At 40.6% G+C, this 21,965-nt stretch overlaps 1 protein-coding gene across 11 annotated transcripts in view; it reads left to right on the top strand.

Annotated features, from left to right (window-relative positions):
* The window catches only part of pax3b (paired box 3b), a 29,661-nt gene extending 8,234 nt beyond the window's left edge, over positions 1-21,427 (top strand). For 4 of the 11 annotated variants that reach the window (XM_044120271.1, XM_044120276.1, XM_044120269.1 and 1 more), the window contains exons 5-9: positions 8,774-8,973; positions 9,527-9,692; positions 11,130-11,356; positions 13,845-14,124; positions 17,928-21,427. In XM_044120271.1, the coding sequence (XP_043976206.1) occupies positions 8,774-8,973; positions 9,527-9,692; positions 11,130-11,356; positions 13,845-14,124; positions 17,928-17,962 (908 nt within the window). In that variant the 3' untranslated portion in view covers positions 17,963-21,427. Of the gene's footprint in view, positions 1-8,773; positions 8,974-9,526; positions 9,693-11,129; positions 11,357-13,844; positions 14,130-17,927 lie in introns of all 11 variants that reach the window. The other 7 variants (XM_044120280.1, XM_044120278.1, XM_044120279.1 and 4 more) reach the window with 3 other exon arrangements.
* Positions 21,428-21,965: the final 538 nt, after the last annotated feature.

Genomic DNA, 21,965 nt, shown 5'->3' with positions numbered 1-21,965 from the left:
AGCAGCGAGCGCGCCCCAAAGATGGTTTGAAGGGAGTGAAAGAGTGAAAAGGCTCGGCGAAGGTCAAGTAGAATGGCTGGCTTTCGAATAAGGCCCCTCTTTATCTGCTGCAAGTATGCACCATAGGCCCAACAGTTCAGTTGGGGGACGGGTGGGTGGGTGGAGGAGAGAGGTTGTTTTTAAATCTGGTTGAGTGTGTGTTTCTGAGAAAGTAAGGCAGAATCTCTCTTGCATGTATCCGCTTGCTTGTTTGTGAGCTCGATTGTTTCTAACGTGTGCATACGTGCAAGTGAGCTTACCGGGGTCAGGGTTGAGTGTCAAGAGATGGCAGAGGCCAACGAGGGGGCAGTAAACGCAGCATCCACGTAGCTCATGGGGGGGACAGGCAGCTGTCAATCATCTGACTGATGAAGCCTGACTTTCTTTCAGAGCTTTGTTAACTAATTAGCCTAAAGCCTTCTGAGGGTGTGGGAGAAGGGTGGTTAAAAAGCATGTTTATGTAGTAGTCATCCCATGTGGGAACATCTTCTCCGATAACCCACAGGTGTATTCTCAAACAGTCATATTTATGCCACTATTTGTTTATAAGCCTAGGTACAAAATGCTGAAAAGAAGAATTAAATCAGTTGAATCTAGAGTTTCACCACTCTCTGAAACTTGATTACAGGAACTTCCTTGTTCCAACATTTGTTGCCAAACCAGGAGTTCCTTGGTAATATTTACCATCTGAGACCTGAGGTAGAAAAAAATAGGAAAATCAGATTTCCCCTCACCCACATGAAATGAATGCACCACTATGCAGCACATTGCTCTGTTTCAAGTATGTTGCTGTTCAAGCAAATGCCTGTGGGAGATAACTCTGCTGCATAAAAAAAGATTGCCTAGGCTCTGGAAGAAAGGGAGAAAAAGTCAAACATCCTTTATATCTGTCAACAAATAAAAATGGCAGTGATAGCAAACCCGATTTGTGACATGTCCCCCTCTGTCTGCTGCTGGGAGGGGTCTTTTTGTAGTTTAGACAGAAGAAGTGCAGGGTCATCGGGTCCCGGTAAGGTCACTCTCCCCCAGTGCTGCACAGGAAGCAGGGTTAGAAACACATTTAGTTACAAATGACAGGTAACCACCTCCTCGTACCCTTCAACATCCCCAAGCACGCTCCCTGAAGTCCCTGCTAACAGCAGCAGACTCTTTAAGACTGTCGTCATGTCATGACTCTGAGCATAACAAGGCTTTGATTGATGAGAGTTTGCCTTTTTGTGTGTGAGGCCATGTGCAGGGTTTTCTAAGCATTTTTTTCACATAACAACCACAAACATTTTATTTTTATTTTAAATCAACACAAAGTAGTGCATAACTAAAGAAGCATAATAAAGATGGAAATTATTCATTACTTTCGATAATTTTTACAGAGGGAATCCTGAATAGTGTGGCCATAGTTGTATTTATCCATCCAACATCCCAGCCCCTCAACATGAAGCTTTCATGTGACATTAGGTGCACCCCTGGTTCACGTTGATGTGCACTGTTTGTTTTTCCCCATGCAAGGTATTTGATCTTGGTTGATTTGTTGTTGTGCCGTCCTATTTTTATTTTCAGACGGGTAGATTGAACAGAGCTCTCTCTGTTCAAAGCTTGGGAAATGGTTTTACAACATAACCCTGATTTCAACTTCCCCGTCACTTCCTCTCTGACCTGTCGGCTGATTTTTTATGTCCTTTATGCTGTTGTTTGTTCACTAATGTTCTGTACTAAGCTTTTGAGGCCTTCGCAGAACAGCTGCATTGAAATTTATAAGGTGAATTCACACATAGGTGGACTGTAATTATGAACACAGTTGATGAGACGGAAGTTTGTTTGGAAGTATCAAATTAAAGGGAGTGAAATACAAATGCATGTCACACTTTTCAGATTTATCTGAAACGTTTAGAAAATCATTAGTTGGTTTTCTTCTACTTCACAGTTATCCTCCGTATCGTTCTGTCACATAAAATCCTAACAAAAATACTCAGAGGTTTCTGGCTGTAAAGTGAGAAAGCGTGAAAATGCCTCAAAGTTATGAAAACTGTTTTCTGCATATTCATCTTCCATGCAGGACGCATATCCTCTCATTTGCAGCGCAGCTGTCAATGTAGCAACTTCTTAGCAAGTCAAGTGAGTTTACCATCCCACCACTCCTCCTCCCACACACCCACTCACACACAACAATTCATGTAGACCCACACGCACCATGTTTTTCTTAACCCAGCAGAAAGCGTCACAGATGGGTCCGTAAGCTGTCAGCACAGCCATTATCCAGGCCAGCATCTGCCTGCCTTGACTTCTATGTACTGTTTAATGCAGTCGACCAGTCACTTAGTCCCACAGCTCCTGAATGGAGGCAGCATGGTCGTCTCCGCCCAAATAAATGCTGCGTTTGTCTCCTCTGCCTTTTGTTTTCTGTGTTTTTTGAGAGGAGTAGGTGGAGAGAAGGGGGAGATGTGTCAGAAGCTTGATTTACCCTGACTATTAACCAAGATACCCCCCAACCCACCACCACCACCTCCAACCCCTGCCTCTGATGAGTTAGCCGTACGTTCAAACTGTGGTGTAAATAACACGCATATGGTCGGCCAATTCCCAACGGCCCCACAATCACGCACACATGCATTTATGCTCGGTGTGTACTGTCCCGTGTCTCAGTGGACATATTTAAGCCTTTGTGTCCCCGTTCGACCCCCCCCCCCACCCCCCCCCACCCCCACTCTGCCTCTCAGAAATTTGTCAATGCTGAAAGTCTTTCCAATAGACTGTTGCAGCTAAATCCTCGGCTCTGCCTTCTCCTCCTTGTTTTCCTCTCCTTTGGGATGGCGCAGCATGGTGGGAGCCATTTTGGGTTTCCTTGGCTCAGGAGAGGTTGTTTTGGCTCAGAGCCCCTCGTGCTGTGCGCCTCTCAGGTCCTCAGTTTGGTTAAATTAAACAGTTTTCTTTTCTCCTCCAACCCCCAACACCAACCTCCCTTCCACCGCTCTTCTCTTATTTTGCAGCTTAATGCTCTGCAGCTCACCCGGGCCGTCTCTCCAGGCCCTTTCGTACTCAGATCATTTGACTCTTTTAAGGCCCACATTTTCTCATATTTGGATGAACTTATGAGAGGATCATACGCTCTTTCCTGGAGAAGAAATCTCTCTCTCTCTCTCTCTCTCTCTCTCTCTCTCTCTCTCTATATATATATATATATATATATATATATATATATATATATATATATATATATATATATATATAACTGTGTAAATACAGCATTTTAAGATTTAGGGTGTATATACAAGCAGGAAGTGATATAAACTATAGAGTGGATAATTTGATTGGCCGTGGCTATGTGGCGGTGCCAAAGTGATACAATCAGATCTCAGGGAGAGATGATGGCATACAGGCCTCTGTGAAACCAGAAGTTAGAAAAGCTTTCACCACGATTTCTTTAGCTAAACCTCATCCCCTCCATGTTGGAGTAAGCAGGCTAATGTACTGATTCAACAGCACGTTCCATTATCAATAAGGGTAAAGATGTGTTCAAAAGGGAGAGACTTAATTGATAGCAGACGCCTCAGGGCTGACATGATTATCATAGCCCTAAAGTGCATGCAAGATGAGGGGAAAACTGTTGCATGCTGTGTTGCGTAATAGACGTGGAGTATTGCCCTCCTTGTGCCTTTTACCTGTTTAAGCAAGTTGTAGAGAACTTGGGTTGATTAGGTTGCTTCCTTGTCACAACCAGCTTTAACATTTGATGTATTTTAAGGAATTCATATGGTTTTCTTAAGGTACAACCAAACTTTTGTGATGAATAATTTCAAACTCACAATTATTTTACAAATTACAATTTAAAATGTGTTGTTTGTAATTTACAATGGCCCAAAAGAGTCAACAAAATGCAAAAGCCGCATAACAAGAACTAAAGCCACAACAGAAGGTTTGCAGAAATCCTGCTTGCAAGTTTATCATAACTACCGTTTTTGCATAAACTCCTTTTTAGCAGAAATTCCATTTTAATATCAATTCCTTTTGATCAAAGTGACATTTGTCATAACCTATGTTTAGCATAAATTCCATTTTTGAGTAATTGCATTTGACATGAATTCCATTTTGGCATAAATTACATTTTAGCAAAATTCGTTTAGCATAAATAGAGATTTAGGATACATTCTCTGTTTTAGTATGAATTCCATATAGCTTTTCAGTATTAGCATAAATTCTGTTAGGCACAAATTCCATAAAGCATAGCTTCTGTCTTAACATAAATTCAGTTTTTGAAAAAAAAAAAAAAAATATATATATATATATATATATATATATATATATATATATATATATATATATATATATATATATATATATATATATATATATATATTTATTAATATTTATTTATTTTTCAAATTCTGTTTTAGCATACATTCCTTTTCAGCATTATTTTTTAGCATAAATTCTCATTCTATCTTTGGTTACGGCTTTGGTATTTTGTTGACCCTTATAGCTAATCATAATATTCAGCACAATGTGTGGTTTAAAGCCAGTCATTCATATCGCACTGAATACATGGTCCCTTCAGTGAAGTATGACGGTGGAAGCATCATGCTGTATTGATGCTTTCCTTCAGTAAGGAATGGAAAATCTGTTCAGAGTTGATTGGAATATAGATAGAGGAAATAAAGAGCAATCCTGGGGGGGAAATTCTGCTGGTGGTTGTAAAAAAACTGAAACTGGGGCAAAGAACCAACTCCATGCTCCTGTCATGCATCCAGTGTTGTAATGGAAAGGTTTATAAATGCATTTCCATGTGTCAGACTGGATCAGTCAACTACCAGATCTAATTCCATCCCATTTGAAAATCAGTGACTAGACTGCATTGAAGGTGTTCACGGATGTTCTCAATCCAATCTTACCGAGCTTCAGCTATTTTATAAACTAGAGTTTGTCAAATTACATTTTAGTTTTGCTTTCGCTGTGTTTATTGAAATTGCACAAACTCTGTGAATGATGTGTGTTTGTGATGTTTTTTCTTAATTTCGTGGGCCATTTGAACTAATGTCAACCTTTGTCCGTGAAGTATTTTATGTAGTTTTTGACTCCCATTCAAGTGCAGTTGCTTTTATTTTATGTATTTGTCATTATCTTTTAGGATCCAAAAAGTATTGTCTGTATTTCTTGTTTGGCATTTAGGGTGTTAAAAATTCTGAAAATTTAGAATCATTTGTTATGTGTGGGCTTAGGTTTTTTTTTGGTTCTTGTGAAAAAGATTAGACAATTTTTTTTATTGGATTTTATGTTTATTTCTGGAGCAATGTCTAAGAGATATTTTTTTTCTGTCTTAGTGACTCAAAAGAGTTAAAGTAATAATTGTAGCCAAAATTGCTCCTAAAGAAAATTAAGTGAATGGAGCTAAATAGAAATGTCATTCTTTAATTTTCTCATTATCGCACAATTTCAATAAAAAGCATGGGAGTTAGTTGGTGTAATTTGACAAAAATTAGGAAAGGCTCAAGGGGTATTAATGCACATTTAAGCTGACATATACCAATGTTTTCTTTAAACACTGAAAGATAAATATTTCGATTTTTTAAAGAAAATACACAAAGTATAGCTTCTCCCTGTTTAGTGCCTAAATGCTCAACTAAAACCAACACAGATGCCCTGACAGTCTATCCTCCTGGGTACATTTACAACCATAACAAAACCCCCTCTTCCACAACTCCCCCCCTCAGGTGCTCTTACAGTTCCCTCTGCTAGCAGAGAATTTTCTCTTTTTGAGTGGGGTGGGGGGCAGTAAGGCAGGGGTTTCAATGCCCCAGGCAATGCCCCCATCTACCCCACCCCAACCCTCTTTGCGAAGCCTCTTTATGTCTCTCCCCCCGAACCTCCTCCAACACCTCCCAAGCTCCCCCATGGGGCAGGTGACAGGCCTCCACTGTGAAGGGCTGAGGGAGCCATGACGGATTCCACAGATGGAGCGTGGAAATCGACGGCAAAGACCTCAGCTCTGTGGAGCAACAAAGAGCCCGAGAGTCGGAGAGAGAAATATGGGTGGAAAAGAGGGAGATTGGGGGGGGACAAAGACAGGGTGACAAGGAGGGGGAGAATAAGGGAGGAGAAGGTGGTGCTTGTTTAAGGAGGGTTGTGCGCCAAAGCACATAACGTGTTTGTCTGGTGAATGTGATACTGTGGCGATTCTCTTTCTGTTCGTTTTGCAGTATTTGTTGTGTCTGGTGCTCGGCTTCCTGCCACAGATCGTTTTTTTTTCAGCTCAGCCTCTTGTATAAATGCTGCCTCTTGACATCACATGATGCAGCAATCCAAAGTCAAGTGAAATGAAACTAATGAGCCTGCTTTGGTTCTCCCTAAAGCACTTTATCAGTGCTAGTCTCCCAAGACTTGAGAGGTGCCACTCTGTCGCTTCTTTTGAAAAGTTCTAGAAACCCCGGTAGCTGTCATAACCGAATGGGTAATTCCAAAGCGATTAAGGATTTTCCTGGGCTGCCTCGGCTTTCCCAAGGCCCAAATCCCTGTGAAATGCTGAGGAACGTGCATGCTGGGGTGGGATTGGGGGAGGAGGAGGAGTAGGACAGGGTGGACATTCCTTGCGGCCTTCCTCTATGCAGGCACTGGAGGGGGAGGCTACAAAAGGCCTCATCTCTTGTTTTTCGGTCGTCCTGTCCAAAACTCCACACCCTGAATTCCTTCCTCACCATCTAAAGCACAAAGCCCAGTCACTCAGAAGTCGAGGAAAAATTCGGCCCCCACACATCAGAGGTTTTACAGGCGCTCTGTGATGACCACATCTGAAACAGATCCAGAAACAGCTGATAGTGTAGAGATGAAACCCTAAACCGCTGCGGCGATTTCAAATCATCTTTTCTTTGCACCTGTTGGAGACTCTGCTCATTTGTCCTTCCTGTTAAAATGCCGACATGTTCAGGCAGCATAACGCAGCTAAAACCACAACAAAAACAACCTGCAGGAGGCTTAAGCCAATGTCTCAATTTTGTCCCTCCTCCCACCTCAAAAATATTTTATGTATTGGCCGCTCATGCTTGAAAGTTTCTTTACCAATTTGCTCCTAATACAAGTTAAGTTGACTCCCACAGCTTTTGGTGTTGTGAGGAGAAAATCGCCAAAGGGGAAGAGAGGATCAGTTTCACATGAGGGGCCCCGAGCTATTTGGATTCTCTTGTATTTTATTGTTGCTTCCAAGGGGGGAACTAATACAGTGTTGCACACAAAACTTCCCCTGTGCTGAGAGGGAATTAATTAAGTGTAGCACAAAAAGTGGGCGCTTTGGCCACGGTGAGCTGAGAAGGAAGCCAATCGAGTGTTTGAAGTAGTTAAAAACCAAACTGCTGGATTACAGAGAAGATCTCACAATAGTGTTAGCACAGATCTGAGTCAGAAATGAAAAGAAATAAAACACAAAGGCTTCTAAGGCATATTACATCACCAAGCCTCAGGTTATATTGCATCTGATAATTTATTTATTTTTGTCAACTACAAATTAGAAGTTTTGTTCAGTGACAATCTTTTGTTTTAAAATTGGTACAAAGTTTTTGTTTTGGTAAAGAAAATGTAGCAGCGGTCTTACACAATCTGGAAATGTCTGGATAGAAAGTTTCTTGTAAAGATGAAATGATCATAATTATGGAGAAATATCTCTAAAATTCCAGTCCTGTGGTCCATCTGTGTGCTTTGTTATCCATCCATCTCATAAAACACAACACTCTATATGTAAAACACTTTAAACTAGCAAACAAGGCTGATCAAAGTATTAGAGATACTGAAATAAGACGCACAATACATAGCCAGTGTGTGAATCTCACATTAGTTTGGAGGCCACTCTTTAACTTAACCCTAGTAACATACAGTGTACACTTCCAAAACACAAAATCTTAATTTTTGTCTAGTTTCTGGTGTCAATATCTCAATGCACTTGAAATGAGACAAGATTAACATAGGACATAGAATATAAGATATGTTACTTATGTCAAATAATCTGCCAATAGAACCAGTACTTTTGCATCAATATTAAGGAATTATTTCTTTAAAACAAGAGCCTATATCTTTCTGAAAAGTTACTTATACGTTAGTTTTATCCAATTCCAAGCGTGCTAATATGTTTACATTAGAAGCTAGACCAAAAATACGTAAAAATATTTTGTTTTTGCAGTGTAATCATTAATGAGAGGGTAGATTTCATGCTAATCTGAACTTCATACCTGAATTATTAAATTATAGTAAGAGAAAACTGTTGCCTCTATAGTAAATGACGAGAAATCTACAAACCTGTAAGATTTGGACACGTTATCTTTAATATGAGAGGCAAATTGGATTTAGTCTGTGTGCTTTAGATCATAAACCCCTAAATATTTAAGTCACAATTTTATTCCTGTATAGCTACAGGATCAAAATAATTTGTCTTTCTGTAAGGTTTTCACTCCACCTGTTGTGCTGACATCATTTGGGTCAATGTGATTAACCTTGAGGTGAGAATATACAATATTTTTATCAGGTGTGTGTGCAGATGTGTAACACAGAACAAATTTATTTTTCATTGCATTAGATTAGTTTTAACTCCCAACTACCAAAAGGGACAGAGTGGATGCACACTGAAATTTTAGACTCGTTTTTTTTTTTTCTTTTAAAGTGAGGAGCACTAAATGTGGTACCAGTTCAGAAGCAGTCACCTTCTGCTCATTAAACATCTGATATTTGAGAAATAATCCCTGTTTTCCTCTCTCCTGGACAGCGAGTCACTCAGACGAAGGCTCGGACGTGGAGTCAGAGCCCGATCTGCCACTGAAGAGGAAACAGCGGCGCAGTCGGACCACCTTCACAGCCGAGCAGCTGGAGGAGCTGGAGAGAGCCTTTGAGAGAACCCACTACCCAGACATCTACACCAGGGAGGAGCTGGCTCAGAGGGCCAAGCTCACTGAAGCCAGGGTACAGGTAGGAATTTTTCTAGCTATTTCTGGGGCAGTCAGACACATCTAATCTCAGAAGTCATTAAGTTTATATGAATAATTCTTGTACAAACCGAAAGATTGCAAATATACCTCCAGCTTTTAACACCAACACACACTTGTTGATGGCAGGCATCCCTATGACACACATTCAGACATAAGCAATGTGGCTTTATTTACTCTGTCAGCATTTAAGGACAACCTGCTGCGCTCTATGTGCTCCATCACATTAAATCACAATCAGGTTCTGGTCCTGGTGTCTCAGGGGCCCAATCTGGACCTTCCTATTTATGATCTAGGGTCCAGAAAATTCTCCTCCACAGGCTCCATATGGGAAACATAAACAGGCCCAGCAGGAGCTACACCCATATGGGCTCAGCATGTCAGTCAGTGCAGCCAGCCATGATACACACTTTCTCTCTCACACAGTCTAACGCTTTCCCTTTCAACGTCTCACTCTCTCACAAGTATGAAAGCATAACACACTCAGCAGCAACTAAAACTCAAATATAAGTGAAATAACTCCCCGTCCTTTGCAGGTGTGGTTCAGCAACAGGCGAGCGAGGTGGAGGAAGCAAGCTGGAGCCAATCAGCTGATGGCATTCAACCACCTGATCCCAGGTGGATTCCCCCCCACAGCCATGTCCAGCATCCCGCCGTACCAGCTCTCTGACAGCACATACTCGCCGTCATCTATAGCACAGGGTACGGGACAACTGTTAACAATCACTGGCTTTTGATTTTTGTGGAAAGTTTCGCGCTCCTTTAACTTTTTCATAATTTGGGATTCTGATAGACCAACACAAAATAATGACAGTTTTTAATAGTGTTTTAGAATTTGTATGATGCTGCATGTAACCCATGTGGGTGTTGTGTTCAGGGTGAAATGCGGTGTCAGTTTTTTTGCCTTTCTAAAATGTGCAGAAATATTGTTGAATTTGAATTTGCTTAGAAGTATTGTTACAACATCATAACAAAATGAAGGAGGCTAATAAAAAGACTAATAACTAATACCAATGTGTAGTATTGACTAAGACTGTCAAATCAGCAATTAATCAATTAATCACATGATAAATTAAAACGAGCTCAATAATTTCCATTCTGAGAATTAATATATTTTGAAGGGCAAGTTTGTTTACAGATATTCCATAATCCATTTAGTTTATGTTTACAGTTGTGTAAAAAAACATAATTTATGTGGTAATTTATAAAATTATTTTTTGTTTAATTTATTTTTTTGGTTATGTTTTATTCTGGATATTTAAAATGTCTTCCAGTTCCAGATTTATGGGTTATTTACAAAACGATAGTTTATTGGTCTTTGAGAGGGCGAGCTAGCATTACTGCGCTATATTCAATATATTATTTGAAAATGGTCTCAAAACAATATTATCGTTTATTGCAAGAATGTCAGGAACAGTTTCTCATCCAGTAAAATTTGTTGCCTTGGCAGGCCCAGTTTTGACTGCAACTTATGTTGAGATGTCTGTTTGTGATGTGATTTACTTGAGTGACAGAGTTCTTTAATAAGTTTCAAATTTTCACCATAATTAAATTAAAGTGTTAACTTTCGGATTCGCTGCGTCTGGCTTCTTCTGGAGCAGAATTATAATTCATATAATCTCATATCAATAATATAAAACTCAGATAAAATGTGAGTTGACTGTTCAGAAAACTATATACGTATTCAAATTAGTACCACATATGGAAGTGGCTGAAATCAGATTTTGTTTAGAGTGAAAAGATCAGAATTGGGCCGTTCAGATTGCGGTTCAAAGTCGCATATGGGTTGCATATGGGCAAAAAAGGCTTATTTTTTTGCCCGTTTTGTGAACGCAGCCTCTGATGTGTCTGCTGTGTGGTGTTATGGGAAGCCAGCACAGTGGCCAGACTGCAGCTGGGGAAAACTTTTTCTTTTTAATATCCTTTAGGCTCCCTGTAGACACCTGACTAATCTCACAGATCCTGTGGCAGTCTGGACAACTGAAAACTATTCTGAAGAGCTGCTGCAGCATCACTGCTTCTTTATTTAATTTAGAAGCCATGTTATATATATTTTTTATCTGCACTGTTTTAATTGGCAAGATAGATAAGAAAGCGCACGTTTTTTCCAAAATCCTTACAGTTAATCTCTGATTGTAGTGTCGGAGCCTCCCAGCACGGTGCACCGTCCCCAGCCCCTGCCTCCTTCCTCCAGCCACCAGGCCTCTGCTGGCGGAGGGCAGGCAGACGGCGGCTCTGCCTACTGCCTCGCCTCCGGACGCCACTCCTTCTCAGGCTACTCGGACAGCTTCGTGAGCCCAGGAGGGCCGACGAATCCCATGAACTCCGCAATAGGAAACGGCCTCTCTCCACAGGTGAGACACCAGGTACAAATATGTGTGAGCTGCTTCATGTCATAAAATGAAAAAATTTCATGCTCAATAGTTTTAAAGTATAATCTGAGGTTGAAAGCACAGAAAGGAATTATGTTGGGCGTTTTTCCAGACTTGTGATTGTGTCACACAACAAGTTAGCAGAATAAGTCCTGAACTCAGTGATGGATCAGCACTTCCCCTGTGGAGGAAAAAAGTGCGATGACTCTTATAGGACAGAGGACAAATCACTGTGTGACAAATGAGAAGTGAAAAGACAATTACAGTCAATTATCCAGGCATGAAGTCCCAAGGTCTCGGCACCTAGACGACGGGTGCAGCAGAGGAGGCAGAGAGGTTGGGACCCTAACAGGCAGAAAATGAGATTTCAGCTCGGCGCGGTCAGACTCCACAGAGTTTGAGGACAGCGACACACTCATGCAGATTGGCATAGTTACAGGGACAAACATCCACATTCTGGGGATAATTGATCATCTCCATAACATTCACAGGATCAGTTAAGGGTTTCGCAACATCTCTAACACAAATATTACACGACATGGTTGAGCGCCACGGCTGAGACTACTTTTCAGCAACACACTACTGTTTTTTTTTTTTTTTTTTTTTTCAAAGATTTGATAATGTGAGTGTTCCTTAATGATTATAAAATATTCTCCTCTTCATTGGAAAACTATCTACATCCGTTGATCTTTTTTACATTTTCCCACAAGCTTTGACATTATTTGCTGGATTTTCGATCACAAAAAAGTAGAGCATAATTGTTAAGAGGTATCAAAACATGGCTTTCAAATGTTTTTACAAATAAAATCAGTCGTTCATGAATAGATTAGTTTAAAAAGCCGTTTGTTTCCATGTACTTCTGCTTGTTCAGTAATGTTTTTCAGCATTTTCAGTGCCTTAAAAGAAAACAAAGCAGTGAAAATATGAGCAAAGACACTTCTACAGAGGAGCTTTAGGAGGCAGAAAAATTACTCTAAATGCACAATACACTATGTATCATTTTCCTCCCACTTCACAATTATTTTGTTGGTATTGATGACACAAAATCCCAAGAAAATACATCAGATGTTGCTGGGTGTAATCTGACAACTGTAAGTATAAAACATTCAAGGCACTGTAAGAGCTTGAAGGCCATGTTGTGAATGGACAAACAGCTGAACATTTTCTGCAGCCTCAAGGTTAAAGTTCTCCTGATGGCATTCTTAGAATTTTTGCCTCTGCATTTTTCCTTGTGAAAGCAGAAAGTTCTAATTTATTTGTATATGTTTCATACTGCAAAGAAGGAATATCCTGTCTCAGATATTCTCCCCCCTCCATACCGACATTCTTCCCTGCTAAGCTGTGTCGATTTAGGCCGCTGGCAACGGCATCGTTCCAAAACGAAACACCCTGAATGTTGGGAGAGAAAGAGAGAGGCTCACAGGTAGAGAGGCATGATGGGTAAGGATTTAGCTAGAGAGAGATAAAACAAAAGGCAGCATACAAGCACCCATCATTTTAAGTAACACTTTTTTCAGCTGGCTTTTTGCTTAAACAAACCCCTCAAAATTTTGGGTAATTTTTAAGGAAAATGTTAGCAGGCATGGGAGGAAACACAACTCTGCTCTCAAAATCAACATGGACTGCTCCATTCACCTCCCCTGCTAGGGAAATGATTTAAGCAGGACCATGTGTGTGTGTGGATGTTGAATAATGTGTCACTTAGAGGGGCTGAGAGGACGCAAAGGGCAGCGTACCTGCTTCTCATTAGGTCAGCCTGGAGGCCTTTGCTTTGCAAGAAAAAGGTGGGATATTTTACATTTGAAGGTAGCAGATTCAGTTTTAAATAAGACAGAGTTGGTCTCACTTCCTTAATAATGGTACACAGAGCGCCTTAATGAAGGACAGGTAGATTTGATAAGTGACACTGGGTCATTGGTGGTTTTTCACGTCTGTTTTGAAGCAGCTGTAATGCTTTGACCCACGGCCATTTTCCGTCCTTTGCGGGCCAAGGACTGTTTCCTTAAATTTGATTATCTGCTCGCTAATAAAGACCAGGTCAAGAGCTAAAGGATTTCTCCAAACTGCAAATCTATTCTTTGGTTTAACAAAGCCCAGCTCACACAGATCTTTGCTTTTGTCTTATCTCTCCTAGCGTATCTCTCTCAGAGATAAGTCTCTATCTTGTGCCACGGCTTTTTGGAGCAGCGTCAAAAAGGAATGTTAGAATAAGTGGAGCCATGGATCAGAAACAAATTGTTTAATTCCTCCTCTCTGGTGCGATCTCTGTCTGGAACTGACTCACTGGGAGTCTTTTGATGTCCTCGGCGGGGGGATTTCCTTTGTGTATCCAAGTGCTTATGATACGTACACTCTCTTCTGTGCTTGTATATTTACAAATAAATATATTAAGTGTATCAGAGCCATCAAAACCAGCAAAAAAAAATTTTTTAATTTATTTTTTTACATCTTGTTGTAATATTGTTTTCTCTCTGTAAATCAGGTGATGGGTCTGCTGAACCCAGGCGGCGTGCCACACCAGCCCCAAAGCGACTACGCCATCTCCCCCCTGACAGGCGGCTTGGAGCCCCCCAGTGGCATGGCCGCCAGCTGCAGCCAACGCATGGACCACATTAAGGGTCTGGAGGGTCTCTCCAGTGTTCCCTCCATGTCAGCACTGCCCTCCCTGCCCAGCTCCCAGTCTTACTGCACCCCGTCCTACAGCTCACAAGGCTACACAGTGGACCACGTCGCGTCCTACCAGTACAGCCAGTACGGGCAAAGTAAGGTCAATAAACGTCCCCTTTTTTAACTCTACATACCTTGACATCTGCACTGGCAAATTCAAATAATTACATGATCAACATATAAGAAGATTTTTTTGTACATTCATTGATGTGTAAAAAAAAAATCAAAGAGGAAAAAAGATGCAAGTAAATTTCTCGTTAAAGTATTGATGTAAGAATCCTGAATTGTGACGTATTTTATTGGAAATTTATGTGATAAACTAACACAAAGTAATTGATTGTTGTGAAGCAGAAGAAAAATGAAACACGGATTTAAAAATGATGAGAAACTATTTATTTACTCTATAGGTGAATCATCAGTATATAATGAATATTAATTGACTAATTTGGTTGTATGGTTGTAAAACTTATATTTTCTTACAGTGCTATGCAATTTTGCAGTTAGCATTTATTTTTGCAATATCAATATATGTCAAGAAAATGTGGGCTAATTATAATCAGTTTCTCCATTGCAATATTCAGCAATAAATTCACAATTACAAGATTCCCTGATATCATGCAGTTCTTGTTCCTTATGGGTTTGTGGAAATACATAAAACAATCACAAATCAAGTTTTCATAATGCAATGTAAGGACTGCTTCTTTCTTTAAAATAAATGCCTTAACAATTTCAGGATGAATGCATTTTTAAGTTCCTCAATTAATGTTAAAAACAATATTCTTCGGAATCCTCCCTATAGTTGTTCCAAATCAGACTGAGCATGAACGTAACGGAAGTCTATTAAAATAAATATTAGGACACATTTTTAAGATATCAGTTTCAGTGACAGACGTTTACTGATGCTCCTTTGAGGAGGGACAGAAAACTCTGCAAACCTTAAATTCTTTCTGATGAGAAAAAGAAGCTGAATTCCTTCAAAAGTGAATTAAAAGTAAAAAATTAATCATGTTAATTTTTTACATGATTAATTTTTTTAGGCCAATGCTTGAATCAATTTGTTCCATGGTGAATCTGCAAATTGTAAATTGATAAAAACAGATTTTTCATTTTGCTACTGTAGCCTAGTTTATTGGAGAAAATCACAGCTTCTTCAACCTGAACCGTTTCAATCACTCTTGGTTTGATGATTAGATTATTTCTTCTTTTTTTTCCTACAAAAAACTAAAATGTAACTTTTAGAAATATGTAAGTTAAACAAAGCTGAGTAAAATTGTATGCCAAACTTGTACATTTATTTAAAGTAAAATAAAAATGCTAATTTAACAGCTAGATTAAATTAGGTTCAAACGACTGCTTTGTTTAGTTCTTTCCATCCATGTTGATTCTGTATATAAATCGTAGCCTAATTTTATTAAAATTCACATGGAGAAAGCAGAGCCAAAGACAAAATGTATGCAGTGCCATAATAAGATCTGCTGTTTCATTTTTAATCAGATTTATTTTTTTGTAGACCAGTGACCGCAGTGAATGGTGCATTTTGATGTCTTGAAGTCAGATTGTAGTTCTGATTAATTAATAATTGTGCTTCCACCAACATAAATCAACAAAATACTTTTCTCAGCCTTCAAAGATTATGTAACAACATCAATATTTAGCCAATTTTTTGTGTTTTTTTATGACACTCTGGTCCAGCTTTCTGCTGGAATCTGCAGATCTTGAAGATAAAATATTTGAAGCAAACCAGCCAGAGAAGAGTGCCTCAGTTCTACCGTCTGCATCCACCGGCTGCCTGTCCCTCTTCCTCCACCCTGTCATGTGCTCTCAAGTGTTGGGGTTAATTGTGCAGAGCTGATTCAATATAAGCTGTAAACGTCCCGGCGCTGTTAGTGAGCTCCACGCTCGGTTACACGGCAGAGTCAGCTCCCATCAGGGTGAAGCGAGGCTGCAGCTCTGTCTGCTGGCCCCCCTCAGAGCGTTTCCCCCCAGAGAATCCATGCAGCCAGAGGCTCCCTCACATCACATTACCCACATGCTAAAGGACTCAAATCAACTTCAAACAAGCCTCCGTCTAACTTCGGAGGACAACGTCACTCTCCGTCACAGCATGATTACAACGGCCGGCGTTTCCAATTGTGGTCCGCAGGGGGTTGGTCAATCAGGTTCATCCACTGACCCCATAGCAACCTCAACAGAACCGGGACCTTCAAAGGGAGCGGGGAGCTTGCCTCCGCCTGCCTCCATGTGGCTGCAGGTATCAAATGAATAACTAACTTAATATCCGAGAGCAGCAAATGTCCAATGAAATATCTCGGTCAGATATCTTAATGTGGACAGAAGAAAGAGAATGAGAGTGTGGCCGTGTGTGCATAAAGGACAGCACACACACTCGCACACTTCTCCGCAGCGTTGCATGGCTGAACGGTCCATCTTGATGTGATTAATCAGTGCGACTGGATAGCTGGTGCGCGGCTCTTGGAGTTGCGTAGGAAAAGGTCTTTTCTGGGGGTGGACAGATCCTAACAGCCTCTGGCAGGTCGACTATTGGAAACAGGTGGTCGGACTGAGGTCAGCTGGGGAAGCAGCGCCGCTCCAGGTTCCAATACTCCGTCAGAAACTGGACCATAACTGAGCTCTCACCGGGCTGCCTCATGGAAAACACAGCGGCAATCCATGAAACACTTGTTTGTTTTTAGTCGGGCAATGTCACTGTTGCCAAAGAGATGTCTTTTTTTTTTTCTCCTCTACAGTGAGTTTTTTTTGCAAAGCTTACCTTCCTGTCAGGGCAGCCATTAGATTTTTTGCCTTTGATTAATTTGTGAAGTTGTGCAATTTTCATAAAGCAATTACCCAAATTATCAAACAAGATTTTCAAACCAGTCATTTGAGACATTTCTTCTACAACTCATGAGGTTTATGTATATTTTATTAGCTAGTTTGTAGAGCACATTTCAGCTATACAAACTTCAAAGTGCTTTACAAGATGGAAACATCAGAAAAAACATAGCATTCTATTGCATAATATAATAATGTAATGAAAAATTGAAATGCAGATTAAATCAATGACGTTCCAGTCATGTAAACGAGGTCTGGTATTATTGGACGTCACTATTGCTTTCAGTGTTGGCAAAACCAGCAACAGGTTTGCTACATGCAGCCCTTACTGAATAACCTAATTACTGTATTATATTAGTAGAATTTAAATACATGCGCCAGCATTAATAAATGATGATGCATTAAATTGAGTATTTAATTCGTTTATTGCACAAAAAACGAACCCAAACTTCATCATTTCCACAGAGCTCTGAAAAAGTATTCACACCGCTTGAAGTTCCTCATAGTTGATGCTTTAATTATAACCACAAACTTTAATTATAACCACAAACTTTAATTATAACCACAAACTTTAATTCTAAACACAAATTTTATGATAGGCAAAAACAGCTCAAATTTATGACGTGGAAGAAAAAGATTACATGGTTTCCAAAAATGTGTACAAATATAGAACTGAAAAGTGAGGCTTGTGTTTGTATTTAGTCCTTTGTGTTGTTTTAGCTCCACTTTTTGAACTGCTTTGTGTTGGTGTGTCACATAAAACCCAAATAAACTACACTGAAGCTTCTGGTTGTAACTTAGCAAAACGTGGGTGTGAATACTTTATGCAAGGTGCTGTCCTGTCTATTTTTCCCTCTTCCTCACACCTCTTCCATCACCCTGCTCTGACCTTCCCCTCCAAATCACATTTGTCAGATGCTATGCTAACAACAGCCACATGTCAGCGGAACTAAAACACATGCCCAGAATTTATGGCAGCCATATATCTCTTTTATTATCTTTCCACCTAATATTTCCTTCGCATAGGGAATACTTTAACACTTGCTTTCTCCATTCTCTTTCACAGGTGCCCTTCCTTATTTGAGGCCTGAGATCACCTGATCAGCCACTTCACAGAGGGACACGTCCATGGGTGTCTGTGTACAGCGACTGAAAAGCCTTAACGTTTGGACCAAAAACTGCTTTCGTGTATTAGGACACATTCCCTGCTGCAGGATCTTCTCTGTGGAGTGACAGACTATTTTAAAAACATAAAAGAAGGGATCATAAGATAGAATATTAGAGCAAAGACTGCACACTGATAGTAGACATTCCTGCATCTGCCGCAGAGAGGCACTTTCCACTGACATTAGCAAAGATCACAAAGTGTCTGCTGCTCGCGGCATCTTTGGAAAGACCCCAAACCCGACTCTGTATGGCAGCCTACCTTAATGGGAACTGTTTACATACCTGAACGTTGCATCATCACTTGTAAAATTCCACATATCATCTTCAAATCAATCCCTCCCAGTCATAGCAGGAAAAGGAAGGGGCTCAGTTGATTTTTGTTACATTCACTCATTTGAGATGTCCACACCCCACACATGGAGAGAAATTCCAGAGAGAACGAAAACAAACACAAGCTAATGAATCTGGGGATTTTTTTTTTTCTTCTACAGTATCAGACGCCCTAATGTACACTCCAGCTGTACAACAGGCAGAGTTTGGTCAAGCATCCCCCCTGCCTCTTCAAGTCCCCCGTCTCTCCCCGTCTCCGCTTCCATCCGTCCCTCTGTCTTGCTGGTGTTTTTGGACGCCAAGGCGAAAATCCCGGCCTTTTGTAGTTTTTCAGAGCAACTCAGAGGAGGTCAAAGGGTGACTTCGGCGAGAGTGACAGATGAGAGAGCTGGCAGTGGAGGGCAGCAAAAGAAGTAGCTTTAAAGAAGAGTGGGGAGGGGTGGAGGGGACAAGCAAGATCGATCACAGCGTAAAAGAAAACCTTTAAAGGTCCCGTCTTGCTCAGAGAAAGCCAACGGGTCACAAGTCACGACTGAGGGACATTTGAGAAACAGAAAGAGTTAAAGACTGAAGGCGGCCGTTTGCCCAGCTGACCAAAAGTGCAATATCACATATCTTAGAGACCACCCTCCCATTAAAAGCTGTTTGAAGACAAATACATGCATAAGATACATGTCTGGAAGTCTTAAGAAACACTTTGGATTCATACCGTGGATCAAATTTTGAACATGTGTGCCTTAAAAACTTTTGGGTCCAAAACAAATAGGCAACACTTCTAACACTGAAGGGCAACGTTTCAAAAAGGACTAAGGGGTAAAATGGAAGAAACACAAAGCCAAAATTCTTCAGTTTATTACTTTGTGTTGCTTCTGACCTATAGTTTTCCTGCAGTTTGCAAAGGAAATCAAGGCTGGTTCAATTTCTGATGCATAAAGTCCTGGTCTTAAAGCTGCAGTATATAACTTTTATAAAAGGGTATTCTTTATGCATTTGTTAAAACAGTCGTTTTGTCATGACTATGAGACAGATGATCTGTGGAAAAAAAATGAAGCTCCTCTGCCTCCTCCCTGTGGTTCGACTGCCATCTGCAGAAATACACATCTTGGTCAGAAACAAGCAGTAAGAGCCAGGAGGAGGATCTTAACGATGTCAATCATGCTAGTGTATGCAGCTATACTATTGGTGGCAAAACAATCTAACATTACTGGAATACTGTTTATTCGCCGTCATTGGAGGCCATGCTCCAATGCCTGTGTATCCATGGTAGGCCCCACTGTGGATAAGGAGCTGTAGCCTAGCAGAGAGCAAGAGGGAGGGTGTGAGCAGTGCATAGAAGAGCATGTTTGACAGCGCTAAGACCCTTCACCTGGCTCTGATTGGTTGTTTTTGACCAAGCAGTGTATTTCTGCAGATGGCATTAGGACCACAGCAAGGATGCAGAATAGATCAATATTTTTCTCAGATTGTCTTAACTCATATTTTACTGTCGACACATAGTGACAGTTTTAACAAAATAAGTATAAATAAATCTATTTTTAGTAAAGTTGCCTACTGTAGCTTTTACGTATGCACTTGTTGTGGATATGAATGTCAGATTCATTTTGGGAAACTGGAACTGTTCACAAGAACTGGGTGCACTACTTTGAATTTATTGCAAATTGTCTTCAGTCCAAACTGGGTCAACAATATACATGAAGGCCCCAATTGTACATCCAACCTAATATTTGGTCATAGTCCCATAACCAGAGAAACCAGAGAAATATCCTCTGCTTCCAGCTACAACACAGACTGGGAACTTGACCACTCTTCTAATGGTAATGGTCATTTAAGTTGGCTCAGACTCGGCTTTTCAGCGTAGTTCATACTTTCTCTAGTCTTAGGGCAGCAGCAGCATCACACAAGCCTAGTATTTGCTGCCTTTATCAGAAGCCAAGGGGATGTTTGTTTAATTTCATTGCCCTGCTGTGTCCAACTTTCATTGAGTGTTTGAATGTAAGGAAATTTTTAGACGCCAGAAATAACCATGGTTATTATTCCACCCAGTTTGTGTTATCCACTGTTACCACTGGAATAATAACAGTACCTCATCATGATGACGTCACCATGCTTTGTGACCAAATAGTTACCAAACAAGTGAAACTTGGACACAAATGAGCGCTCCAACAGGACAATGATACCAGACACACATAAAACCTTTCTTTTAAAGGGGGGTGGGGGGGTCTCTTATGTAAAATCAACATAGCCCCCCCAAAAATTGCTTTGTTATGCACTTTCAACAAATCCTTGAATCTCCCATGGCAGCCATTTGGGAAAGTCTAAACACCTCTCACACAAAATCTCTCCCACTCCTTCAGACTAGCGGCAGCAGCAGTTAGCAAACACCTGTTGTAACGGCACGTCTGCTGAGCTAAGACTGGTTGTAAACAACATCATAGAGAAGCATTGCAGTGACGACGTACTGAGAGCAGTGTCAGAAAGAGTTGGAGCTTCTTAAAGAGACGGAGGCCCATTTTAAGGCGTCAGATTCAGTTATAACACAAATATCTATACTCCATTTTCGTAACAACTGAAGGTAGCATAGTGGCTTGATTGTGCTATAAAATGAAGCAGAGCAAGAAGAGTGGCCAAATATTCGGCCTCATGTAAGCGGGGAGTTAGTTGGTGGGTATAAAAAGTGTTTGGTTTCTCTGTATCTTGGTGTCATTAAGAAAAATATTCCTTCCCTGAAAAAGAACGATTGAGCTGCATCACGAAAAAAAACCCAAACTAAAATGATATTCATGTCCTGATAAGTGGGTGCACATTTTTGAGCAGAGCTGTACATATCTATTGTTATTATGTGGTGTGTGACAGCAGTGTTATTAAAAACTATTCACCACGGTCCAACAAGGTGCCGGCTTCAAAAGTACTTCCAGAAGAGCTTTTGTTTTTGTCCTTCTGTCTGCACAGACTGATGCAGCCCTTTCATTCCCATGATATATATTTTTTGTATTACTTGACAAAGCGATGTGACGTCATGTCATGTGTACGAGCGCATTATAATTTCTATTTATAATAAAAGAAAACCCCTGAAAATAGCCGATGTTTTGATCTTTTGTGCTAAATGGACTCTTTGTGCTATTTTCGTTTCCTGCTGCAGTAGAGGAAGAAGAAAGGCGAGCGAATGAGATTCCCCCTCTAAGGACGAATGAAAGTGCACTCAGAGATAAATGTGTACTTTTGAAAGCGGCTCATGTGAAGCTTTCAAACCAAAATAGGCCTGGGATCAGCAGACATTAGAGTTGACACTGAACACAGCAGGCTTTCTCACAGATGCAGACATCTGCATTGGTGTTTATTAATACTCCTCTCCCCATACATATTGTAACAAACTAACTTTTGTTTAGCAGCCTCTCGATGCAGAGAGCCAGCCTTAAAGCATATTGTACAAACAGCCAGCACCCTCCGAAACCCCCAAAGCCCCCATGCACCGTGCTCACATCCACAAGGCCCCCTCTGTGTGTGTTTGTGCTCCACATGCATTCATACTTTCTATTCACTTATAGTGTTGTTTCTGTGAGCGCATGTGTTCATGCAGCCCAAGGGTGTTGAGCCTAATTATAACATT

Source organism: Gambusia affinis, linkage group LG06, assembly GCF_019740435.1.
Source record: "Gambusia affinis linkage group LG06, SWU_Gaff_1.0, whole genome shotgun sequence".
NCBI classification, from domain to species: Eukaryota; Metazoa; Chordata; class Actinopteri; order Cyprinodontiformes; family Poeciliidae; genus Gambusia; species Gambusia affinis.
Note: the sequence above shows the minus strand (reverse complement) of the source record. Positions and strands in the feature narration are given on the sequence as shown.